This window comes from Tamandua tetradactyla, chromosome 8 (genome assembly GCF_023851605.1).
Source record: "Tamandua tetradactyla isolate mTamTet1 chromosome 8, mTamTet1.pri, whole genome shotgun sequence".
Lineage (NCBI taxonomy): Eukaryota > Metazoa > Chordata > Mammalia > Pilosa > Myrmecophagidae > Tamandua > Tamandua tetradactyla.
In genome coordinates this window covers 20504404-20531205 of record NC_135334.1, presented here as the reverse complement: position 1 = coordinate 20531205, position 26802 = coordinate 20504404, and the positions used below count along the sequence as shown (strand labels likewise).

Below are 26802 nucleotides of genomic sequence, written 5' to 3'. Positions count from 1 at the left end.
TGAGTGGTCAATGATTTATTCAGGAGGGGAAAGCCCATGCGGAATGTCTCCCTCCATCCCTGTCCCACCCTGCAAACTGGCCCACCTTCCCCATAGCCCCCAACCTCCATGAAGGGTGAGCAGGGTGGGGTCGGACCTGGAGGGAGTGAGAGGAGGGGTGAGTCCCTCTTGCGGCTCCTGCTTTGGTCTTCTCGCCACACTCTGGGCCTGTGAGCTGCAGCGTGGACGGCCAGAGGGAAGAGGAGCCCTCTCCCATGGGAGGCAGCGGGCGAGGTTGGGGCAGTGTGTTAAGCACCCTTGTAAATAGTACTCGCACTTACCAGCCCAGCCACATCGCCACCAGCCTGCTTACTTTCCATTGCCAGGGAAAACGCAATTATAAAATAGATGAAATTCAATAGCAAAATAATATTGCCCTTCAAGGCAGCCTGGCCGGGAGCTATTTTCATGGACGGATCATGTCATATGGAGGGAATTGCCTATCTTGGAAGGAGGAAGAGAGGAATAGCTTGGCTAAGATCCTCCTGCTGGCGAGGACAGCCATGCCCAACAGGGACCACAAAGTCCAAGGGGCGGGCCAGATGACGCCAAGACCCTGAGGGGCATTTCCCTGGGCGTGGCCGAGGACCGAAGGTTTTGCTGAGCTGGTCTTGGGGGGATGTGATTAGAGCGGGGCACGTTGGGCTAATCTTGTTCTCCTGCTGGAAACAAGAGCATGGGTCTCTGCGGATGGGAGATGGGAGGCTGGGTGTCCTCACAGTGGAAGGGGCCTTGGAGAGAGATGGTCAACCAGCCTGGGGACAGCAGGGGCCTGGGCAGGAGGCACTGGCGGCCACCATATGGGCACCCTCTGCTAGCCCCAGCAGTGGTGGTTAGAGAGAGACCACTAATCTCCCAACCCTGCGACGGCTTGGCTTCTGAACCCAGGAAAGGGGGTGACAATCAGAGGTCACTCCATGGGAAAGAGGCCCGGACGGCGTGTGGCTAATGGGAGAGGAAGGGGGGCCCTGAGAGGGCCAGCAAGAGCCGGGGGAGAGCAGGCAGGACCCCAGGAAGAACAGTAGCTTAGAAGGCAACAGCAGCAGGGTCAGCCAGGGAGGGCGGGGGTGGCAGTGCCTGGTTGCCTCCTGTCTGGAACTCACGGGGCCTCGTTGGACCCAACCCCGTTGGCTTTGTTGACATAGAATGGCCGGTAGTGAGACTGTGGGGGAAATGAGAGAGGTTAGGGAGGGCCGATGGCAGATGAGCCCACCAGCCAGATCCACCCCACCCGCCCCTCTCCCCAGGAAGCAGCAGTGTTTGGAACTCCCAAAACTGAAGTAGCCTGTGGCCTGACCTGCAAGATCTGTCTCCCCCGGGATCAGGAGTTGGTCTCTATTATCGGAATCCCTGGGTTCAAATTCTAATCGGAGTTCATTCCCGGCAATTGCTTGGTGAGTTTGACCCTTCAGTTCTCCTTCCAAACTCTCTCTCTCCCTGGCCCAGGAAGGCCTGCCAGTGCTGCTGTAGCTACCACTTACCTAGTGCTTTCTACTCTATAGAATTATATGACATCGTTCAGAGTGTTTTATATGTATGGATTCATTTAATTTTTACAACCTCCAATAAAGTAGGTTGCTGCTATTATAACCATTTTATTGTTGAGCAAACCAAAACACAGAGAGGTTAAGTAACCTGCCCAAGGTCACTCAGCTAGTCAGTGGAGGAGCTGAGATTCGAGCTCCAGCAGTCTGGCTGCAGAATGAATCCATCCCACCCCCACCTCCAACCCCAACCCCATGTCCCTGCCTCACTTCTGGAGTCTCACCGGCCTTTGAGTGTATCCTCCTACCCTCTCTGCATAATTTTCCCTAAAGGACAGAGGGCAGGGGGGACAAGCCAGAGTCCCAGCTGGAGACAGACCTTGGGCCACCCTTTCTCTCCCTCTTCTGCCTCATTGGTCTTCACTGAGCGAAAAGTCTTATCAGTACAGAGCCCAGCGATACCACTCCAAGTCTGTTCCGTGTGTTACGTCTTGCACAGAAATTCACAAAATCACGGCTTGCCTCACAAAGTCAGCTCTCCAGGCTGAAATGGAGAGCCCACCCAAGCACCCTCTCTACCCCTGGATGGTGTCAGGAAGTGGATTTGTCCCTCAGATGGATCCCAGAGTCCAAGCCCACCCCAGGCCCTCCTGAACAAGGGGCAGGAGGTGCCACTGCCCAGCCTGGGTTCCCAGCCCCTGCCCTTGCTCCTGGCTGCCTGTAAACTCACATCTGCCACTCAGCTCCTTGCCCTCAGCCTGGGCTCGGGCCTGTGGAATGTGAGGGGTGAGAGTTCTTAGCTCAGGCCTTCTTTAAATCAAGGAAAGACTGAGACCCAGTGAGCGGAAAGGACATAGCCAAGGACTCAGTGGCAGAGCAGAGCCTGAGACGAGGGCTTCTGAATCCCAGGTGTCAGCCTGGACCCCAAAGCAGTTTAATAAGGTGAAACTAACGCACCTGGAAATGACAGGGTCATTAGTAGGGACTGCAGGTCAGCGAAAGGTACTGTCTTTTCACACCTACAGTGCTGGATGGGCAGGGACAAAGACCCACGGCCTCAGGGCCGGGTCCTCCCCTTCCCGGACATGGTCCTTGTGTCAGGGACACTGCACAGAAGCATGGAAGGGCTACGAAATCCTGCAGGCCATCCAAATCATTTTGTAGATGGGGACACCGCAGCACAACGGAAAAATGACCTGAACCCCGTCACACAGCAAGTTGGTGAGAAGGCTGGGGCCAGAACCCAGATACCAGGACTCCCGGTCCAGTGCTCTCTGCACACCAGCACCTGCCTCTAGTCTCCAGTGCTGGGTGCTGACTGGGGACACCCTGGCTCAGGATCTCAGGGTCTCGGGGTCTCAAGGTCATGGTGAGCCTTCTTTGCTGGGACCCAGGCTCCAAGAGGGTGGGAAAGTTATGTGATTAAGGGAGCAGAAGGACCAAGTTCAGAAACAGAAACATTTTTTTTCTCCCCATATCTCTTTTTGCAGTCCTGCTGTTCCCATGCCCCTGGGCCCAGCTCCAAATTACACACACCACCACTTAGCTCCCATCGCCAGCAAATTAAAGATTCTTTCCAATTAACAGCCCCAGCCGCTGTTTGTGGCCCAGAGCAAATCACCTCCCCTTGCTCTGACTTCCAAATGCAAACCCAGCAGGGAGCCAGGGACTCCAGTCCCCTCCCCAGCACAGCCCCTGCTGCCACCCACACCCCAGGGCAGCTGGCCAACTCCTCCAGCAGAGTCTGGCATGGGCCTTCTGGAGAGAAACGGTCAGGGAAAATTGAGGCACATTTGAGGGACAGTCCCTGATCACTCTGATGTCAGGTAGGGGTCAGTCACGACAGATCCAAAGGGTGTCAGGGAACAGCTCATCTCAGCAATTGGCACCCATTTATAAAAATGAGAGCATACCAAAGGGGTCCCACAGTCAGTGGGTGGACCCCAGGGCCTCCCTTCCCTACCTGTGCTGCTCTTTTCACGCCCCTGGCTTAGAGTCAGTAGATACCGGACTCTAAATATCTCTGTGCCTAACTGTCCATCTTCCTCCTCACCCAGGCTAACACCCCAAAGGCTGTCAGGGGCCTCTCAAGGAGGCCCAGCCCCAGGATTGAGCATTTTACAGCCCCAGAGCTGGCAGGGACCCAGCCGTCCTTCGACAAGCTTAGGTACTTAACCATCATTTATCAAATAAAAAGCCTGGGCTGCCCATTTTACAAATTAGAAAACTGAGGCCCAGAAAGTGTGTGTGTTCACCCTATCAGCCCTGGGTCTGTATTCCCCTTTGCTGTCAGGCCACTGCTGCCTCCACCCCCCACCCATGGAAAGGAATGGCTGATTGCCCTGGGGGTGCCACCATCAGGGTCCAAGTCCCTGGATGCACAGGCACCCGGCAGACTCTTCAGGTGGCCCCGCACTCACCAGCAAAGTCTGCTTGCCGGATTTCCAAATCTGCGGCTGGGCCTTGGGGCTCTGGCTCCGCATGAGGGAGGGAAAGCCTGGGGAGACAAGAGGCTCCAGTCAGAAGGAGCAATGGGCTGGTGGGTCAGGGGCCCTCTCCAAGGTGACCTCCAAGCTTCGTCCAGTCCCTTTCCAAATGCACCTGCCCCCCACCCAGGGCCAGGCAGCAGCTGGGGAGGCTGGCCAAGGAGAGGAAGCACCCAGGCAGACAGGAGGAGGCACAGGCAGTGGGCTGGGCCAGGCCGCAGGGGACCAGACCCAGGTTAGGATTGCGCCGTCTCTGCAGGTATTTCCACCTGCTCACCCCAAGCCTCTCACCTCCGATTCCTCCATAACCCAGAGCCCATGAAAGCTACCACAGGAGCGTAATCTGCTGGGCTTTCCCATCAGGGGGAGCTCATTCTTCCCTTACTCCTCCGTGCTGGGAGGACAGAGGCTGCCCATTTGCTGAGCCCACCGGTGCCAAGCCCCATGCCACAGGGGCTTTGCTTAGCAAGCGTCTTCTTCGTTAGGTCTCCCCCCATTTTTGTGAGTTCCGCAGTCTGGTCCAGAGTTGTCCAGCTAGTCAGCAACAGCCAAGATTTGAACCCAGGTTTTGCCTTACTCCAAAATCCAACTCCACGTTAGTTCTGCCAGGCCCTGCTGCCTCTCCCCTCTGATTCAGAGATGGACAGTAACTTGCCAGGGAGGCTGCAGCCAGGGGGAAGCCAGCACGCCCCTGCGGCCCAGGGCACAGAGGCCCTCTCCAGGCGTGGGCGCAAAGGAGCTGGTGCAGGGCAGGGCTGCCTGTGTCCCTCACCCCAGCCCAGAGGGATTTATAAGGTTCTCTGCCCCCAGGGCAGACCTCTGCAGCACTTATAAGAATGAAAAGTGCCTGCAGTATCAGCCACCAGGCTGCAGAGGCGGGGAGAGGGGGCCATGGGAAGAGAGGGGTGACCTGAACCCTGAGACGCTCACGAATTAAGCAGGGTCTGTTGTTGGCTGGGGTTTCCTGGGTGACCCGGGAGGCAGACCCTCGTCCTGCGAGGTCAAGCAGGTCATCCCAAGCGAGGATGAGCCCATCGGGCCCAGAGACCTGCGGCACAGCCCGGCTACCACGGGGCCAGCTCCTCCCGGAGTTGGCACTTAGCAAGAAGGCAGGAGGGGGCAGGAGGGCAGAGAAGACAACCCGGCTCTCTCCCAGCCTCTGGGGGTGGGTGCAGCCTTGGAGAGAGACGTTTCCATGAGTTCCAGGTGGGAGGTAGAGAGAAGGATCTCTCAGTTCCAGGAAGAACATCCCATGCCGCCCATGAGAGAGGAAAGGGTGGACATGGGGGTTGAGTCTGGAAGACCAAGCTGGGGGCAGGCAGAGGTCCGGAGGAGGGGGAGCTGGGGGTGGGAGGCAATTGGGGGCACGCATCCCTCTTCCAGGGAGCTCTGGGGAGGAGGCAGCAGGACACCCTAGAAGTGGCAGAGAGCCCCCACTGTGGGAAAGGAAAGGGAAGGTATGGAAAGCAGGCAGGTACCGGGGTTATTTCTAAACAGCCCACTGCCATCCAATGGTTTGGAAAACTCTGTAGTAGGCTGTCTCAAGGTGGTGAACTGATAGGGAGCTTTCCCAGTGCCTGCTGGGAGAGAGAGAGGCATTAGCAGCTCGGCACCGTCCTGGGAGGGCCAAAGAGGGTCACAGAGGGCGGGATGGGGTGTAGGGGGGACAGGCCTCACTCTGGGGCACTGTTCCTTGTGTGGCTGCTGGGGCTGGCCCGTAGCCTTGTCCACACTCTGGACCACTGGGAAGGGATGCGGTGGGGTTGGACATTGCAGCCTGGGCTTCTCCTGGCATACGGGGAGGACCCTGTCGGAGCCCCTCTCCGAAGGCTGCTGCCAGCCCTTCTGGTGAACTGAGCTGCCCAAAGGTGAGTATGGACGTGACTCTGCTGGCCATTGAGGCAGAGCGTGGTGAGGAGGGGCTCTCTCAGGGCAAGGCCTTAGACAGCGGGGTGTCTGTGGGCTGATGGGGAAGGCATCTGGGAGCATAACAGCCCAGAGTACACAGGAGGGCAGGCAGCTTCCCAGCTATGGCCTTTGGTCCTACCTTGCCAGAGAAAAAGGAGGTATCCACTGGAAACCAAGGCTGGGGGTGGGGATGGTCAAACCAGGTCATGGGGTCCCCAGGCCTGGCTCTGCCACCCCCCCCCCCCCCAGGGGTCTGTTGAGACCCTCCAGGCTGAAGGCCTTCTTTACCATGCTGGCAGCTCTAAGAATGCCTGCCCCGGCCTGGAAAGGACAGCTGGGTGGTAATGCCACCTTCAGAGGTCACTGCTTGTCTGCTCTGCACAGCTCCTCTCCCTGACCCCACCCAACCTGCTCATTATTTCTTTCAGAACAGATATTCTTGGTGCCAGAAAAGAAACAGGTTGGCTCCTCCCAACCCTGCACAGCTGTCCTTCTGAACCTCTCAGGACAGATGCGAGGCCAGGGCATCTCTGTGAGTTGGGGTCCAGTATAGGTCAGTCCCCCAGGATGACCCCAACCCTCAAGAGGCATTGGCCACACAGCCTTGTCAAGGAGCTCTGGGGGCAGGTCGGGAAGGGATGGAAAAAGGAGAACCAGACTTGGGAGGCCTGAGAGATCGTCAAGCCCAGCCCTCCCCACAGGGGCTTCTGCAGGACCCTGGCTCTGTGGGGTAAGGACAGGCATGACATGGTAACAGCCATGGCTGGGGTCACAGGTCTAGGCCAGGTTCAGGCAGGCTTTCTGTAGGAGGCAGATTCCTGTCCTGCAGTCTGGGGCTTGGGGTGGAGAACCCTGTACTGACCCCCGAGGCCTGTTATGGAAAAGTGTCTCTGGGGACTAATGGGCAGGGAGACAAGCCTTGAGAAATGCTGATCTGGTCTGCCCCACCCTTATTCCACAGCGAAGGCGTGGAATCACAGAGACGGACGGTGATTTCCCAACATCCCCCAAAGCCACGGCTAGAACCCAGCTTCCCTGCTCTGAGGTCTGAGCTTTCTCCTCTGCAGGTGAGAGGCTGGGCAGTGAGGGAACCATGCAGAGCATGGGGCCTGGCGGGCATGGGGGTGGGAGAGCTGTGGGAGGGCAAGGGTGAGGGGGCACGCGGGGAGGGCTGGAGGGCTCTCACCTTTCAGGGAGAAGGAGGAGCTGCCTTGGACTGCAGGCAGGTCGTCGGAGCTCTGGATGGAGGAGGAGTACTCCCACACCCTGGACGTGTAGTTACCTGGCAGGGCAGAGGGAGGGCGTCAGCCTTGGCAGCCCAGCTTGGAGGTGGGGCAGGGGGTGGGGACAGGACCTGTCACTTCTGTGGCTTCCTCTCCAGCCCCCTCCCACGTTCCAAGCCAGTATACCGCTGTACTGCTGTGCCCTGCTCCCCTAACTGGGCTTACACACACACACATACACAGAGTCGTGCCTTCCTCCAAGCCTTCCCATCATCCCATTTATTTTTCTAAAAGTAGGGGGTCTAAGGGTAGCTCAGTGGTAGAATTCTCGCCTGCCATGCAGGAGGCCTAGGTTTGATTTCCGGCCCATGCACTTCCAAAAAAATTTTTTTTCAACAAATGGTACTACAATAATGGAATACTCACATGGAAAAAGAATGAAATATAAACCCTACCCTATAGCATACAAACAAAAAAATAATGTCCCTGCCCTCCCTGGAAACCCACTGTCCTCAGAATAAGGTACAAAGTCCTTAGATGACCCACGAAGTCTTTCACGAACCTCCTCAGCCCCCAGCCCCCCCACTCTTGCTTCCTGGCTACCGCCGCCCCCCACCCCAATCACTCAGCATTCCAGTGGGGCTAAGCTCCTCTTTCCTTAGAAACAGCAGGTTCTGTCATTACCCAGGCTTTTTGCACAGTGGGGTCCTCTGCTGGGATACTCCAGCTGCTCCCCCACTCTCAGCAAGTCCATTCTTTGGGTCTTTGGGTCTTCAGGTGTCAGTTTACCTGTCTCAGTCCAGGCCTCACATCACCCTGTCCGCCTTTTTCCCACTGGGTGGTAATTGCATGTCTAATTATCTATCTTCCCCAGTGGGGCACAGGCTCCAACATCACACCCATTCCTGGCCCAGAGCCCAAACTCTAAAGGTGCTCATTGTATGGTTGATGAGTGAGTGAATGAATGAATGAATGAATGAGCAAATAAATAAATATGCACCCTAAAAACTGGAGATGGGGCAGCTGGTTAAACGCCTGAAATTCTGTATGCTAAGTGGAGTTGGCTAACAACTCGCAATGTATGTGGCCCGGCAGGCAGTAGGAGAGACTGTGGGGGCACCAGGAGGCCCCTAGAGGGGGCTCCATAGCCCCCCGCATATGATGGAGACATGCATGCACCCTTCTTCAGCCCCTCTCTTTCAGGGGGCTGGGGGCTGCCCACAGCGTCAGAGCCCCCTCCCCACCCGCCCTGATATAAGCACTCTGCCCAGCAGCACCCGGCCGGCCTGGCCACCCGCTCCCACAGCTGCCTGCCTGCAGCTCAGCGGTCAGCCGTGGCTGGGGCCAGCCACCTGCCCCAGGGCAAACCCCCTTCTCCCGAAGGTTCTGAAGCAAGGTCCTCCCACAAGCCTGTTCACCCAAGGCTCCAAGAGGCCATACACCTTGCCCTTCCATTCACTCATTCGTTCATTCTCTCAGCATGTTTCCCGAGCTTCCCTGGCTTCGGCCCGAGGAAGGCAGGGGTGAGCAGGACACAGCTTCTGGCCCCGTGGGGCTCGCTGACTACTGAGTGCCAAGAAAGGGGTAGAGGTGCCGCCGCTGAGAATCCAGTCCCCGCCATGGACGCCCAGGTATCATCACTGCCCTACTGGTCCCCAAGGAGCCTGTCCTCATGGAACAGTCCTCCTGCCCCCCTCCTGGGACCCCCGACCTCCCGGTTGCAGAGGGAGCTCGGGTGGTGTGTGTGGCTTCCACGGCTGGCCAGCGTCCCTCTCCTGCACACTCGCCATGCCCACGGCCCTGGCCCAGGCACTTGGGTCCCCTCAGCTGTCCCAGGCCAGCCGCGTCCCCACCCCATTTCACCTCTGCTGGGTCTTAAGGGCTTGCCGCTCCCCCACGTCGCTTGGCAACAACACCTCCTGCATATCCTGGGATGGCCCCGTTTCATGCCATGGAGCCCTTTGCATTAGCTACACTGACTTGTCTTAGCCCCCATGTGACTCTTCAACACGGAAGTAAACAAATCAGCAAAGACCCTCGGTCCTGGGGTTCGAATCTCACTGGGGGAAGCCCCTTTCCTAATTCCGGGGTGCCCACTCACCCCGCTGCCTCTGACCCATCCTTTAGGGATAAGAGGATTGCAGGGCCCCAGGGAACCCACAGTGATCCCAAAATTCCCAGGCCGCGCACCTCCAGCCAGACGGTGTCACACACACTCACACGCACACTTACTTTAAGCTCAGTGGAACCCCTAGCCCTCCCAGCTCATACTGGGGGTCCCAGCCTCCTGCCCTGTGGCCCTGACCTGGCCCCCCACCCCCGCCCCACATCCCACATGCGTGGCCCTCACTGGGTAGAGCTGCCTACCTACCTTTGGTGCCGTAGAGATTGTTGAAATTCTTCTGATTGGTCTCCTTGGAGAGGCGGCTGGGAGACGCTGGCTGGTAGGATGTCCGGGCCCCACCTGTGAGCAGACAAGGAGGCCCACAGTGCAGGAAGGGGGTCGGGGAGTGTCTCAACTCGGTGGCCCACGGCCTCTGACTTGACAGGTGTTATGCAAGACCCTTGCCCCCAAACAGCCCCCCAACTGCCTGCCATGGGGCCCGGACACCACCATGGAGCAAAGAGGGCCTTGAAAACTAGGATAAGGCAGTCATTTAATTTATCATCGGAATCTCGATGCTTTTGAGAGTGAACTTGTTATTAATATTCATGCTGAGACTGAGAGGGGGAAACCTGGACTGTTCTGGGTAAACTGAGGCATGTGGTCACACTCTCAGGGGGTTTCTGGGGCTTTTGGGAGGCCAGGAAAGCCCGTCCCTCTGCCTGAGTCAGGATCCTTAGAGGGGGGCTCTGGGAAAGTCCATGGCGGATGAGAACCAGGGGACTGTGAGGAAGGGCAGGCCATGGCCTTCCTGGGGGTAGGCGGTGGCGAGAAGGGGATCCCCGGCCGAGAGAGCATTGGGTCATCTGGAGGCGGCCTCAGCCGGTGCCCACTGGCATCTCCCGGGTGCCAAGAGGGCAGCTGTCATCCACTCCCCACAGGGCGCAGAGCTCACACATCACCCATCTGGGGAGCTCACACGTCACCCTTGAAGGAGGCAGAGAGTGGGAGCAACGCTCCACTTTACACACAAAGGAAACAAGCTCCCCGTGGGCCCCCCGGCTCTTCCCTTACCCCCTGCCCCAGCACCTGCTGGCCCCTCCCCTAAGCTGCCACCCGCAGGCCCTCGCCCCCCAGTGCCCTCCTCCTGCCACAGCCCTGGCCCCTTAGCTGAGCTCACTGTCCCTCCCTCTTGGGAACAACCTGGGAACAACCTTGTGGTGGGAGCTTCTCTGCCCAGTCCAGCTGGCCCCACACTGCCCAGACTCGGCACCCGGCAGCCCTTTAGTGGCCTCAGTTCCCTAATCTCTTGGTGGCTCTTTTCGGTCCTTCCCTCCCCTCTGCCCCAAGCCTGGGAGCTCCCAGAAGGCAGGTTTCCTCCTCCCTCTTGTCCCCAGAACAGGGCTTGGCCCACGGAGCTCGGGGCAGAGACACCAGATGAACCTGTTTCTTCCACTCCCGATGTCGTGGACTGCCTCCCAGGGGCTGTGCTGGAAGGCCGCCTTGCCTTTGAATCTACCCTCCTCTCCTCTCAGGCTGGGATACTGAGGCCTGAGGGAGGGAGTGGCCAGGCCCTGGATGGTCAGACTTTCGGCTGGCCGGGTCCTAGGCTCTCCCTGCACCCCAGCCCCGCTGCTGTTCCGCTGCCCTCCCACAGCCTGCGGTGGAGCCGGGGCCGATCTCCAGACTCCACGCCCCATCAGGGTCCTGTCCTTGGAGGAGGGGGGAGAACCGGACAGGACCAGGCCAGGGTAAGGCAGGGAGGCTTCTGAGCTTCTGAGAAGGGTGATGCTGGGGCTGGCTCATTTGTTCCCAAGAAGCAGAGCTCAGAGAGGGTGGGGGCCTGACCCCCACCAGGAGTGTGAGAGAGGAGGGCCCTGGCTCCCAGGTGCCTGCCCAGGCCTCAGCAAGCAGCCCAGGTGTTGTTTTCCAACAGGCTGGCGTGGCAGGAGATTCTTCCTTACTGAGCTCATCTCTCTGAGTCCCCAAGCCCCTCCCCTGTGTGTGCATGTGTGTGCATGTGATGTGTGCATGTATGGGGGTTGTGTGCGCGTGGGGTGTGTGAATTGCATTCTGCTGCCCCCTTCCCCAGCCCCTGCTACCTTCCTCTGCTCGCCCCACCTTCCCATGCCTCCTACTCCCCTCCTGCCCCCTTATCCACACCCCTCCCTGGCATCCCCACTCTTACATAAAGGGCATTGTTGTGGTTTGTTGCTGACACCAAAATATGTGACCAGCTACCACAGGGCAAGAGCTGGCGGGCAGTGGTCTCCTCCTGCCCAGGACATGCCCAGGGCCTGGGAGGGAGGGCAGCGTGGCCAGGCGGTGTGGCTTAGCCCCCGCGCAGGGAGGGCAGGGCAGGCGGGTGCGAAGTCTCATGCCCAGCCTCGAGGAACAGAATAGTGTGGACGACACAGCCCGTCCAGGGGCTCCACCCTGCAGAGCCCACAGCTCTGGGGGCAGATGGGAGCCGGGGAGACCAACAGCCAGGAGCTCCTCTTGAAGGCAAGGGAAGACAGAGTCGGGGCTGAAGAGGCTCTGGAGGCTTCTTATAAAACCCTCAGTCAACGTCAGCCATCACCATCACCACTGGCATCATTGTTATTGTCATTAGAAGAAAGGATTGCAGGACCCAAGTGCCCGCCGGAGCTAATATCTTGCTAAAATGCTTTCTCTGTCCTCAAGTGTGCTTGAATGCGGGAGCTCATTTCACAGGGATGCTGTGTTATCACCATCACCAAGACACACAGATGGTCCCCTGAACCCCAAAGACTCATGTGCTCTACCTGGAGCCCTGGTCCCAGGGGAAGGGACCCCTGAGGAGCAGGTGACAGGACAATTTATCATCTGAGCCAGGACACGTCTGTGAGTGAAAGGACGCACTTGGAGAGGAAGGAGCCAAGAACAAGGTGCTCTCCCCATTGTTTCCCAGTGTTGCAGCCTTCCTCCCAGTGTTTGGAGAAAGCAGGGCTGCTGCCTAATTACATGGGGACAGCAAGTATAGGTCAGGACTTCCCTGGGCAAACCAGTACGTATGGCTCCCCGACCTGGCCGAGGGTCGCTCTGACTACGAGGCTCTTCGGAGCAGCAGGGACACCAGGCCTGGGCCAGGACGGCCCGTCTTACCTTTGGGCGTGAGGTACATGGAGTATCTCTTCATGGTGTCCGGTGCGTTCCACTCGGTCCCGAAGCTGTTCGTGTAGTTGCTCGTGTAGCGGTGGTCACCACCTGGCAAGGGGAGAGGCCGGGTCAGCAGGGGCACAGGTCGGGGGTGCTCCTACTGGAAGCACCCCTGTGCTCGGCTGAGTCACCCCACGGACCCCCCCAGGTCCCACTCTCAGAGGTCGTAATGCTGTGCTGGACATCCATCCAGCTCCCATGCTCCCGGGGCTGGGCAGAAGGCCTGCAGCGAGCCGGCCCCCCTCTCCCAGCCTGACCCCTCAGTTGTCGATAAGATGCTGTAGATGTCCATGCCTTCACTGGAGCTGTACCTCACCCCTGGGGCAGGAAGGCAATCCGCATTAGACAGATGAGGAAACTGAGGCTCAGGAATGAGCGAGGCAACTGGCCCAGTGTCATACAGTTGGGGTTGAGCTCTGGTCCCCCACTTCCTGGCTCAGCCACAGTCACTGCAGGCAGCCCCTGGTGGTAGAATGGGGTCCCAGCTTTGGCCTGTGTGGCCCAGGGCTCCCGCTGCTTAGGTGAGTGAGCAAGGGGAGGGGTCTGCTGCTGGACCACTGACTCCTCCCTCCCTCCTGGCATCCCCCACACCCATCAGCAGGCTCCCAGTCCCAAACAGATCTGCCGCTTGATACTTGGAATACCACCCCTCCCACCCTCCCACCCCCACACCCCCCCACACCCCCACACCCCACCACCCCCACTGGGCCTCTACCCCATTCTTTCCTTTGGCTACTTCCACATCTTCTCCTTTCCCTCCAGTCTTCCCTTTCCCTCTCCCCTGGGCAAGAAGACCTTCAGCTTTCACTTCATCACTTGTGCCCGGCAGAGGATCTGCCACGCAATAGGTGCTGGATGAACAAATAGAAGTCCCCCTCCTCTGCCCAGGGTGAAATAGTGTAAAGCTCCTTAGCCCCTGGGCCTTTGAGGGTGGGAATGAGGGTCCCTGTCTGGCAGCAGGCCAGCATCAGGAAGGCACAGAAGGTCCCTGCTGACCCGCCAGCTGCCCATCCCAGCCTCCTACAGTCAGACACACTCCCAGCAGCAATGCATCGGTGACAAGGCCCTGCAGAGGAGCTTCCCCCAGATGCCACAGGCATCACCAGTGCCATCCTGCTCTTGGCCCTAGTTCAGGACTTCAGCGCCAGCACAGTTGTGACCTAAAAATGGGGCTGTGGGAGGCTGGATAGTCCCTGCAAGACTCACAGGCCACCTGGCCCCAGTCAGGATCCAAACCCCACCTGAGGGTGATCACACACTCCGTGACCCCACTCCCACCCCCCACCATTGCATGAGATGGCATGGAAAGCCCCACACGGAGGGTCAAACCCAATTCTACCCCTCCTACTCTCTGGCTTGGCTGTGTGATCTTGGAAAAGATACTTTTCTGAGCCTCAGCCTTAACATCTGTAAAATACAGTAGGCCCCATAGCCGTCATCAGGGAAAATTAAATTGTGTAAGTGGAGAGCTTGCCACATGTTCGGTGGGAACCCTCAGTCAACGTCAGCCATCACCATCACTATTGGCATCATTGCCATTGTCATTAGAAGAAAAGATTGCAGGACCCAAGTGCCTGTTGGAGCTAATGTTTTGATGAAATGTTTTCTTTGCCTTCAGGTGTGCTTGAATGGGGGAGCTCGTTTCACAGCAGATAGTCCCCTGAACCCCAAGAATCATGTGCTCCACCTGGAGGCCAAAGACAGGGCTCACGTCCTCTTGGGTGGTGGTGGCTAGAAGCCACCACCTTAGCTGCATTCCCAAGGGTTTCCAAAGAACCATGTAGTTGAGGCCCCTGTTGGGCCCAGGTGACCAAGTGGGGCCTTGGGGAAAGTGCCCAGACTCCAGGCCCTGAAGGGATAGGGTTGTGAATTGCAGAAAAGGACGTAATGGAGTCCTTTCCCAGGTTAGGAGGCTTTCTGTGAGCTGATTCAGTCCATCTCTGCTGAGGACAGGGGAGCTGGTGAGTCACAGAGACAAGACTGGGTCCCACCATCTCCCGCAGTTCTCCCTCCAAGCATGAGCGCTGGAGACTCCAAAGCTGCCAGTAGCATCCACACAGCTGGTGGACTGGGCCTAACAATCAGATGTAGATCTGAATTAAACCAGCCCCTGAGTTGGATGGATAACCCACAGAGAGGAGGCATTTGTGCAACCAGGATGCTCCATGCTCTCGAGGCTTCTTATAAAATCTGCATCATTTGGGCATCAAATTCGAACAGAACTATAAGCCCTAGAACTTCATCCAAGAAACCCTCAGGTGGAGTAGGTGGCTGGGACCAATGAGGGGCCAGCTGGCTGGATGTCAGCCTGCATGTAGCATGAGGGAGGAACTGACCAGGGAGAGAAATGCCCATGGCCTTGGGGCCCACCACAAGAGGAACCTACCGTTCTCAATGTGGTTCCTCTCGATGAAGTTCCGGCTGAGGTCCGCCTTGCACATCTTCTCCACATGGCGCATGCACACGTTGAGTAGGTCGTCCTTGAAGTTGCCCAGGGACTGTGCCAGGCCCTCCCCCTCCAGCAAGACATGATAGGTGGGCAGGGGTGGGGGGAAGGAGTAATTGCTCATCAACGCACCAAATTCCTACCAAGAAAGGAAGGAAGCCCTTAACTTCCTGGGTCTCTGCAAGAGGCTCTTCCAGTCCAGCTGAAAGACTCAGCCCTGGAAGCCAGAGGAACTGGTTCCAGACCTGGTTCAGTTATGAACTAGCCCCACTTTTCCTTGTGGTGCAGTCGTTCCTTCTGTAAAATGAAAGAGTTTAACGAAAATCCAGTAAGTACCCTCTAATATCCCTGATGGATAAGTGTTCATATATGTGATTCCTTAGCACCCACCTCTAAAACTGCGTACATCATGCCTTTATCTCACAGGGGTTTATCTGTGAAAACTTTGGAAATGAAAGCATTGAAAAATGCAAGGAATTACTTCTGTGCTCTGAGTCACTCGTGGTGCTATTTCCATCACTATATGCCACATTCAATCCTGCCTCTACACACTGGCACATCTCACTTCCCTTCCCCTCACTGGAGAGTCCCCCCTTCTCAAATCCTATCTGGACTTTGAGATCCTGCTCAAATTCCACCTGCTCCGTGAAGCCGTCTTAGATGAGTCCAGGCTGCTTGCCCTTCTCTGCGCGTCCACAGGCATTTATCTCCTAAACCATATGCTTTATCATTTAATTACACACTCCTCTATTTGTTCTCTAATTGTACATGTCTTATCTCCCCAGCTGGGTTGCAGCTCCCTGGGGGCAGAAACCATGTCTCATACTTCTCTATTCTCCACAGCACCTAATAGAATGCCAGGCACATAGTAAAAGACAAAACACTGTAGCAGACGGAAGGATAAGTGAATGAAGAGACAAACTGACTGACTCAGTTAAAGATAACAAATGTGCAGCATTCACACACCACTCCCCATGTACCCAGGGCAGGCATCGCTAATCAATCACAGAACTCTTTCCTATTGAGCCTGGAACACTGTTAGTATACACCTATTGAAGTTGGTACAAGGTAATATTTGTGCGCCATCCTTAGGATAGGTAGAGAAATGAAATAGCTTGGGTGAAAAAATTGAATGGATGGACAGAATGGAAGAATAGATGGATTGGATGATGGGATTATGGATGGATGAATGGATGATGGGTGGTTGGGTGGATCTCAGGAAGGAGGAGGGAGGATCAAGGGATTGAGCCGTGGAGGTATTGCTCGTTACCTGCAGAAACAGGACTGAGTCGCTGATGCTGTGCAGCTGCTCCCTGGTCTGCTTGTCCTCTTGCAGCACCTTGGCTCTCTCATCCAAAGCATCCACAATCACCTTCACTTGGTCCACGGCATCCTGCTCCCGTTGTTCCAATGCAGCCCTCACCTCATCCCTTTGCTTCTCCAGGTCCTGCACCAGATCCCGGAAGTTCTGCTCCAGGACAGCCTTCTCATTGGTGGTGAAGCTCTGCATTCAGGGACAGGGGAGAGAAGAAGGAGGACTTCAGTAAGAAAAGAACTTCCTAGTGGGGTGCCTCTTTCAGCCCTAAGATGGGATCAGGGCATTTCCATTGCCTCAATCTGACCAGCTTGTTTGGCCAGGAATCATCCTTTTATTCAAAGACATCACTAAGCGATTCCATCTACTATTAGAGCTGGATAACTCTTTATTACTGTCCAACCTTACTTATCCACTGTGTCCCCTTCTCCTTGGTGGAGTGACATGAGCTACCATTCTACCCTGGACCCAAAAGATCCCCCCATGAGTCAGGGTATTCTTGCTGAAACCTCAACCCAAATCAAACATCACTCAGAAAGTCAGCCGGCCACGCATATGCCAGAGCCAAGGGTCAGTGATTTCAGATGGTGGTTTGCAATTATCTAAACCATGGCAGACTTACATCCAGCCACACTGGTACAAGGAATGGTGGCTGGGTAGTCTGGTGGGCAGAGCAGGCATTGGAGGATATTGGAGGACACACTGGAGAGAGGTCAGTCTGGGATCTTTATTTGCTGAGATAGTATAAAATAAGTGTTAGATAATGGGTAAGGTCCCACTTGGTCACCTTGCCCAGACTTAGAAGGGGAATTGGAGGGAATATCAAGGCGATTGGAGGACCCCAAAAGAAAATAATGTAGATCTGAGACCTCAAATATGAGCCAACAGCTGTCTCTGAGGGGCAGGCAGGGCAGGTGGGAGGAGGGTGCACAGGGGCAAGGCTGGGGCTAGGCCTGCTCACTTTGATGCGGTCCTTCTCTTTCTGCCACTTCTCAGCTTCGTCCTCGATCTCAATGATCTTGAGCTGCAGCTGCTCCTTTTGCAACGACAGCTCTGTCTGCAGGAAAAGAGCCAGGATTGGAGGAGAGAAGAGGTGGAAAAGAGCCAGATAATTAGAGCCTGGACCCACCCAGGGAACAAGCTTTGGGCAGGGCTCATCACTCATCCCTCCAATCCTTCATTCAACAAACACACAGAAGTCAGCACTGTGCCAGTAGCCAGGGGTACAGCAATGAGTAAAACATCGTCTCTCTGTGACCTCAAGCCTCTACGGATGACATCCGAGCCACATCTTTAAAAAGGCTAAACGTCTGCCTGCCTCCTTTACCTAACATGAGCAGGAGGGATGCTTATTTATGGGGTTCTGACCTCTTTAAATGGACCTGGGGCTGCTGGGAGGATGGAGGGAAGTTCCTGCCTCTTGCACACTTAACAGAGAAAGGGAATCCAGTCCAGCTCAGCACAACTCAGCCCAGGCCAGGGAGTGTCTCAGAGCAATAACAGTCTGCTACATTGTTATGGCATGACGTGGGGCTCCTGTTGCAAGCAGGAGCTGGGGTTGCTGCCGGCGGGGACTCTGTCTGGACAGGTACAGCTATAAATCTGTTTATGGGAAAGGGAGCACATTCTGCAGTTTGGGCATGGTAGGGACTTGCATTCAAGGCCGCTGAGCAAGGACAGTGAGGCTGTAAAGGGTGGAAGAGAGAAGAAAAGGAGCGCTCCTAAGGATGCTGCTCAGGGGGAGGTTATACGCTGCTGGGGCCTGGGGTGAGTTGGGAAGATCTAACAGGAGTGCGCCAGGACTTGACCTCTCATTTGCATGTGGAGAAATACTCTTCGATGGAAGGCAACTGCAACAGAGGGGAAAGGTGAGGTATGAAGCTAAGGCCAATCCAATTCAGCCAAGCCAAGAGGCACCCTTTTGTTTCTGCTGGGCTCCTCTGAATGGCTCTCCAATCACCTTGCAGCTTGGATGATGGGTGGGTGATCTCCCCACAACAGGTGTAAGGACCAAGGCATCCAAGAAGGTCCTGGATTGCTTAAGGTCTCCCCACAAACCTCTTGAGAATTGAGTATCTACTCGAGGAACCCCAAGAACAGTCCATATGAGAAACCACAAACCACTGGGAGTGCTATCAGCAAGGAGTCCTGAGCAGCTGGCCACAGGCACGGAACTTCATCACACATCACACCTTCTGAATACTCCACCATGCCTAGGGAGCAGGGCTGGGGTGGGGGTATGCTAGCTGGACACCTGTAACAGATACCCAAGGAAGCAGATTTGATAGTAGATGGAGCTTCCCTGGCTTTCCTGGAAATGTACCTAGGAGGCTGGGGAGCTGGTGGAGGATGCGGGAAACGCATGGGGAAGGAGCAACAGAACTCTCCAGAGAGCCCCTGAGTCCATGACCCCCCACCCCCGCCTACACTCTTGGGCTCCCCAAACAAGAATCTAAGGTGTTCTCAAATAACATCTGCCCCGTCAGTCTGGGTTTCAAATTCTATAATGCAGAAAATGCCATCACCAGAGATGAAAAATGGTCATCTAGAGAAGAATAAAAGATGAGGATGAGGACTCGGCATGGCCTCTGGGAAAAGCCAGCTGTCAGTAGACACCAGATAGGAGTGTGGAGAGCAGAAAGTAAGTCCCCAGGGATGGCAGGAGACTCGACCCTCAGATTCTCTGGGGATTCGAAGCCTAAGACACAGGAAGCAGAAGTTGGCAGAGTCCATGGTCCAAAAGCCCCTAAAAAAGCTGGATCCAGGATCTGGAGCTGAGCCATGAGGAAGAGACTGGGAGGCTGGATGGTGGGTCTGTCCCTCACAACTTTCCCATCCTGGAAAACTTCTAACTAAGCCTGAAGTTGAGGAGAGAGCTGGTGTTCTCCCACACACTCCAGTGATGACTTCCTAGGCCAGCTCAGGAGTGGAACTGGTCCTTGGCTTTCTCAACCCTACCCCACCATTCCCAGAACAAGGCCTGATAAGAGGAAAGCAGAGAACAAAAGTGCTCACCTTCACTCCCCACACCCCCAGTCCCAGGCCCAACCTGGTAAATTCCTATTCACCAATGGAAGAGGGGCAGCCCTCCATGAAATGAGCGGTGGGGGTCCAGGCAGGAGCTCACCCAGAGCCCGGGACTAGGAGCCCAAAGGGTTGAATCCACCTACAAGCCAGGGGGCCTTTAGCAAGTTACTTGTCTGTGTCTCCATGGCGTCATCTGTTAACACAGGTAGGAAGAGGGCCACCTCCCAGGGAGGTCATGGGATGGAGGGGGTAAGGGAGGTGAGACTCTCAGAAAGCACCTGGCCCAGAGGAAGCACTCCTGGACAACGGCCACTGCCATCGTTTGTGGGGTACCTCCAGGGACCAGGGGCCCTGCTAGAGGTTTTCACTCACATTATGCTCAGAGCGCAAGAGTGCAGTGACTGGGGTATGAGGGTGGGTCGGGAAGGACAGTGGTGGTGGAAAGTAAGAGAAGAGGGCAGGTGTGATCAGGCAAGGTCTTGATGTTGCCCCCCTGGTGTGTGAATTGTGTTGGGGCTCACGTCTGGCATATATGCTGCCCAAGGGGCTGTGCAGTACAAATGAAAAGTGCACAGAGAGGCTGGGAGGGCGAGACATGAGACGAAAGATGCAAAATTGAGGCTGAGATCATACACCACGGAAGATTGGAAGGTCCTGTGGAAAACAGGAAGAAAGGAGAAAGGATGAGGGTGGGCTCAGCCTCTGCAGGTGGGAGAAGGGGGGTCAGAGGAGTGGAGGCCTGGACAGCAGAATCCACGGGTGGAGGTGGGGGACCTGTGGGAACTTGTAGGGGGCCTGGGCCTGGGTTCGAGGATGAAGAGGATATTATGAGTGGGGGATGGGAATCCAGTAGGGTCTAGAATAATAAAGCTCCTCAGCCAAGGGCAGAGAGGCCAGCCTTGCGGGAGTCCATTCCGTGTAAGGCAGAGAGGGGACAGGCAGTGGGGCTCGTGGAGCTGTGGGAAGAAGAGGTAGAGGTGTGGGCCAGTGCCTGGGGAGGGCAGCAGGAAGAGGTGGAGGAACTGGAAACCTGAGAGGGCAGGGTCAAAAGCACAGACAAGCTGTCTGCAGCAGTGGGTGGAAGGATGGGTCAGGGTGGAGGAGGGACGAGTCTCCTCACTCCTCTGGGGCATTAGAGAAGTTGGGCATCAGGGCCTGGGAGGGAGCCCTGCTCCCACGGTGCCACGTGAGATGGGACGCGCAGGGCACAGTGGGCTCTTGGAAGGAACCTGGCCTGGGAGCACTGTGCTGCTAGAATGATGCTTTTCACCTCTGGGAGGAGACCTACCCATCAGGGGATGTACCCAAGTGTCTGCTTAGCTCTTGGCAATCTTCCCCTCTGGCAGGGCTGCACAAAGCAGGCAAAGGCAGAAAACAATATAATATGGGAAGGTTCCAAAGATATGGAGCAGGAAGGAAACTAGTTGTTGTTATTGAGTATTTCCAATGTGTCAGGTAAGTAATATTATCCCCATTTTAAAGATGCAAAAACCAAGGCCAAGAATGATTACCTACCTTGCCTGCGTACCCATGGCTGGAAATCAATGAGGCCAAGATCCAACAACAGGATTGGGTCCTATTGCACGGCCTCTTTCCCTCTAGGCTATTCTCTGTTTCTTCCACGGCATTGTCCTTTCCTTTTGATCCTGCTACCTGAAGCCCACCCAGATCCCCTCCACCTGCAGATGCTGCAATTCGGTGATACTGCCTCTTTCCTGGCTTTCGCGCTGCCTCTCCCCCTCCTCCCTTGGAATCTAACTGAAGCCCCTGACTTCTGACTGGGGCCTCAACTCCACCCCTGCCTCACCACCCTCCTGACTTCCTCCTCCTCCCCATTTCATTCCCTTTGCCCTGCCCAGGCCTGTCCGTAAATGCTTCCTTTGTTCCCTTCTCCCACACTCTGGGTGCCTCACACTCTCTGATGCCTGGGACAGGCCCCACGCGGGCCACCCAGCCTTGAAATCCATCTCACCTCGGGTGAGCAGAGGTTTCCCTGAGAGAAGTGGAAGCAGTGGCCGTCAATGCCTCGACCTGCACGGGGCCTCGGGTACAGACACCCCTGAACGTGGGCACCTCCCTGCCCCCAGGGAAGGGGAGATGGAGCTCTGATTTTCCCTTGGCCTCAGCTAACCACAGGGGCTGTTAGCAGTGACATTTGCCAAATGAGCCAGTTAATTGCCAAATTTGTACTCTCAGACAAATGGTGATTATCTGGATAAGAATCTGAAATGTGGACAGATTTCCTCCATTTCCACCCAGATGTTAAATGGTCCAGGATTAGTTTGCTGATTGGGGTTTGCCATTCTTTCTGCTTCCTGGCAGCGCCAGGTCAGGGGAAGGAGCCGAATGGGGTGGAAGAATCAGCCCCCTGGCCCCTCTTAGCCCAGTGGGGGGCCCTTGAGGAAGTCCCTTCACCTTCCCGGCCTCGGTTTCCTCATGGTGGAATTGGGTTCGATTTCTAATTCCCAGTGTGGCCGCACATTAGAACCCGCTAGGGAGGCTTTTGAAAAACACAGATCCTGGGCCCAGCCCCCTCCCCACCCCCACCTGCTGGATCAGATGCTCCAAGGAATCTGTGCTTTAACGGTTCACCAGGTGATTCTGCTGCAGCCGTCTCAGCGCTGGTCTGAGAATGGCTGTTCGGGAACCACTGAACACAGTGTTCTCAAGGAGAACCTTCCAATCCTACGAAAAAGAACGTGTGTGTGTGTGTGTTTAAAGTTTAAAATGGTGGCGAGGAAACAGTCTGTGCTTTTGGCTTTAAAGAGACTTCATCTGAATCCGAGCTCTGCCACTTCCTACTTGGTAACCTTGGGTAAGTATCTTGGTATCTTTGAGTCTGTTTCTTCATCTGTAAAGTAGGTGCAGCCACACCCATCTCTCAGGACCATTGTTAGGAGTGAGATGTGACTTCATTTTACACATGCAGCCTGGTGCTCAATGAAGATGGTCCATCTCCTGCCTGCCTGTGCCTCTTTCCTCCTTGCTTCCTGTCTCTACCCCTCCAAAAAAGCGCACGGGGTTTTTGGCTGTTTGTGCTTCTCCTGCCAGGCTTCACCCTCAGCACCCACAGAAGAAGTCATCTCCACCTCCTTTTTCACCCACTCTACTCCAGAGCAGGAGTTCTTGCCCCAGATCCCTGGGGGAAAGAGGCCCCTCCACTGCACCCCAGGTGCTGTATCCTATTCCTATTCCTGGAATCCAGTGGCCACTCTCTGCCCACTAAGAGCTTTTCCACCCAGAGCAGCACAGCTCAGGAAGCTCAAGTACCATTGACTGCCAGCACCCAGCAGCTTGGCGGCTCAATTTTGGTTCAAGATTTGAGCAATGAATGGGAAACCAAGGGGCAGGGACTGGTGAGGGAGATGAATTGATCCAAATAATGGGATCGAGGCACCATCCCTCGAAGAGGATGAGGCACCAAGTGGATGGGGCACCAAGTCTGTCCCAGGGAAGCAGCTCTTATGAGCTGGGTGTTGGCCCCCAGAGCTCCTCTGAGCACCTTCAACCCAGAGCACACCACCAGAGCCCACTCCCTGACATGCTACAGCAGAACTTGGAATAGACAGAAGAAAGGTCCATGAGACACGGAAAGGGATAAAGAAGCACATTTTAATCTCATCAACCCAACCTCACCTGGGAAATTCTCAGAGGCAGAGATGTAGGGCAGGTGACATCTATGGGACCCCTTGTGGCATGTGGGGTAGAATCCTGACCTGGGGTCCACAGAGGAAGGACTGCCATGTGGCCACATCAAATTGTCCTTTATGATGCCGCCTTTGCTGTGAGACAGCAGGTAGAGCTGGGCCCAGGAGATGAACACCCACAGCCGTGGGTGTCCTCTATAGCCTCCTGAAACTAACCAAGGTAGGGCTGATGTCATCTGACCTGGGTCTTTGCCCACAGGCCTGAAGAACAGGTTCGGAACAGGGCTCCTTGGAAACAGCTGTGGGTGGGCTGATGTTTGGGTCTTAAGAGACATCTCCAAGGGATGCCAGGATTGACACGCATTCTCTTTGGCCCATCAACCCACGGATGCCAATGTCATGCCAATGTCAGCCACGCATGACATTCCAGCAGAGCTGGTCCACACAGACTTCTCAGCTCTGTCTCAGCCTCCTGGCTGCTCAGCACGAACGCTTCCTGCCTACCTGTGCACCACAGACACACACACATGCACAACCACGTCCAGGCACACATATCCCAAATCCTGGCTGCTCAGCACGGACGCTTCCTGCCTACCCGTGCACCACAGACACACACATGCACAACCACGTCCAGGCACACATATCCCAAATCCTGGCCGCTCAGCACGGACGCTTCCTGCTTACCCATGCACCACAGACACACACATGTGCACAACCGTGTCCAAGCACACATATCCCAAATCCTGGCTGCTCAGCACGGATGCTTCCTGCTTACCCGTGCACCACAGACACACACATGCACAACCACGTCCAGGCACACATATCCCAAATCCCAAAAGTTGGGAGAGGACTTCAGGGCAACTTCCTCAGACTCCGTGGTCTTGGATGGGTCCCCTCCTTCCTCTGGACATGCATCCCCATCTGCAAGGGGAAGGAGGAGACTGATGAGGCAGCCCATTTTGCATCTAGCCTGGATTCTGTCCGCGATGATCTGATGTTCACTGGCAGCTGCTTCTGCCTTGCTGAGCAGACGCTCCCTGGTCTTGTTTATGTATCTGAGTGCTGCCTCAAGGGCAATGACTGGACTGTCCACTCCTACAGCGGCCTCCAGAGAGGACTGCTTGAAACCCTCCTGCCCCACCCTTCCCTCCAGAACAGCCTCACATCCCTTCCAGTGGTTCTCAGGCCTTTCTTAAGGGTGATACCTCTGTTTCAGATGAAATTTGGGGCCAAAGCTTACGTATAAGACATACAAATAAGGGAGTGTAGGGCTGGCAGGAGAGCTTGGTGCCTGGAGCTTCTGCTTGGCACCTCTTTTTTCCTCCCACCCCAGAGGCCTCAAAGACATTTCTGGGAGCCCAACCCATTGGTTTCACATCCAGGGAAACTGAGGCTGAGAGAATGGAAGGGACATGTCCATAGTCTCAAAGCTAGTTAGAGGTAAAATGCAGGACTGAGACTTGGGCTCTTAACACTGTTGCAGGGAGGCTATGCAATTTCTGGGTGGCAGTGGCTAGGGTGACAGCCCTTTGTTTTGTTTGACTTCCCCAGTGAGCTGCTTAAGGATGGGTTCCATGGCCCCTGCCCCGCCTCAATCCCCCAGAATGAAACTTCAAGATAGGTGAGGAACGGGGGCACCTGGGCCAAATGAGTTTTCTGAGAAGGACCTTCGAGTACGTTCCCACTTCTAACCTGTCCCTCTCTACTGGGGGATGTGGACAATGGGTGCAGGGAAAGAGTAATTGACAAACCCCTGGCCTGGAAGGCTGGGCAGGGGTGGGTCCTGTGTGACCCCATTTGAGGGAAGTCGAGTCCCCTGCGCTGACTTTCAGGAAGGGTCTCCTTGGGGAGGCCACCTCCAGCAGGGAGTTGTGGGCGCGAGCAGGCCCAGCATCTCTGGCACAAGGAGCAGTGGCCACAGCTGGGCCCGGAGCCCAGGACACCTTCCCAGGTGTGCCACACTCACAGCCTCCACATGCCCTGCTCATCCTGTCTGAGTGCGGCATAATCACGGTGCCATGCAGACATCAGCGAACATACACACACACATCTGAACACCCACATGCCGTAAACGCACACATAAACAAGCAGATGTACGCCTCACATGACTCCAGGCTGCACCCGGCCTGTCTGTGTCCTATAGGCACAGGCCCATCCACACACAGCCCACGTCCAGCTGGGGGCCAGCATGAAGGAGCCTGAGGAGAAGTCTAGAGGTCGGCTGGGGTAGCACATGACACAAGGAGCTGCCCCTGGGTTGCAAATGCAAACTCCAAAGCCAGAAACAAAAAAAGCGTTTTGATGGCCCCCCAGATTCTCTCCTTCTAGTACATCCCCTTGCCCATGACTCATTCCCCATGGGCCAGTCCTGCTCAGGTGGGAAGAATTCTCTCTCCCTTGAAACAAAAAAAGAACAAGAGCTGCCCCCGCTAGGCCCGCGCGGCCTAGAGTGAGTGCTGAGCATGCTGGCTCTTGTTCTCTGATCTGCCACGAATTTATCCCATGACCCTGCTTACACCCCCCAATCTTTTCCCAACCTCTATTTGCTCATTGAGAAATGTTCCTGTCTCCTGAGGCCTTAGGTAATTGGGGAGCCATCTCTGATCCCCAGCCTAGGGGTGCAGAGGGGGAAAGAATATTTTCTAAAGGAGCCAGGGGCAGGGGAGACTTCAAGCCTAATCCTGAGGAACTCCCAGAGGAGACAGTCCGGCGTGGGGGGTGCACGGGGAGTTCGCAGAGGGCGCCTCCAGCCATGGAAGGGCCCCAGCAAGTTACCTCCTTCTCGGCCTTGGCCTCCTCCACCGTCACGGTGCTGTGGTTCTTGTGCTCCTGGAACATGCACAGGTAGCAGATGCAGGTCTGGTCCGACTGGCAGAAGAGCTCCATGGTCTTGCCGTGTAGCGGGCACTTGCGGGCCTCGAAGTCCCGGATGGGCTCCAGCAGCTGGTGGTCGCGGAAGGCGGCTCCCTCCAGGTGGGGCTTGAGGTGCAGCTCGCAGAAGGAGGCCTGGCACACCAGGCAGGACTTGACGGCCTTCTGCTTGTTGTTGATGCAGGAGTCGCACAGGACGTCCTCGGAGCCCGACTTGGACCTCAGGAGGAGGCCCGTGTCGGCCCGGGGGTAGCTGTTCCGCCGGGCCTCGCTGGGCTCCACGATGCTCACCGCCGGCTTGCGCGGCTCGGCGAAGATGGACTTGCGCGGCTCCCCCTTGTCGGCGAAGGTGACGGCCGGCTTCTTGGCGGCCCCCAGCTGGAGCCCCGCGTAGGGCGACCTCCTGCCCTCCGCGGAGTCCATGCTGAAGTAGTTGGAGCTCTTGTCGTCCACCGACTCCACAAACTGAATGATGGGCCGCCGCCACTCGTTGCCGGAGAACAGGGAGCTCTTGCCCTCTCCGGGCCTCAGGCCGCCGCCCAGGCGCTTGCCGTCGGCTGCCTCCGCGCCGTGCCCGTTGGTGGCCTTGGCGTCCTTGACTTCAGCCTTGGCCCCGTTCTCCAGGCTGCCGTTGGGGCCCGGCGGGCTGCGGATGTCCCTGGCTTCTGGGCTGGACCCGTTGCTCCTGGAGGCGTCGGCGGCTTCCATCGCGGGGGGCTCGGCTGGTCTGTTTGCGGGCTCGCTGGGGCTCCGGGGCAGATGACCTCTCACGGGAGCGACTCGGCAGGGAATGGGGCAGGCGGCCAGGGAGCCAGAGACACACCTGCCCGAGCGGGGAGGGAGGAGCCGCAGGGCCGAGCCTGACACAACGGGCCTGGGGAGAAGGCGGCACCACAGCCGGCAGAGCGGTTCCTCACACAGGGGCCCACGCCCTGCGCGTTCCTACCTAACCTCGTTTTTCAAAGCAGGGTTTTTTTTTTTCTCCTCCGGTTTATTTTCCACAACTCAGCAACCAGTTGGGCTGCTTCCCTGTGACTCACCATAAGCGGGGAGCCTCTGTCCCCAGGTGGGC

General features: G+C 56.4%; 1 protein-coding gene across 1 annotated transcript; it reads right to left on the bottom strand.

Moving 5' to 3' along the window:
* Positions 1-26583, bottom strand: TRIM29 (tripartite motif containing 29). The gene is made up of 9 exons (XM_077112657.1): positions 25635-26583; positions 17147-17242; positions 16141-16374; positions 14811-15009; positions 12371-12472; positions 9512-9604; positions 7104-7199; positions 3944-4020; positions 1-1201 (listed from the first exon to the last, which is right to left on the bottom strand). Exons 1-9 carry the CDS (start codon positions 26436-26438, stop codon positions 1139-1141), a joined length of 1764 nt encoding a protein of 587 aa, XP_076968772.1. The 5' UTR covers positions 26439-26583; the 3' UTR covers positions 1-1138.
* Between the last annotated feature and the right edge of the window lie 219 nt (positions 26584-26802).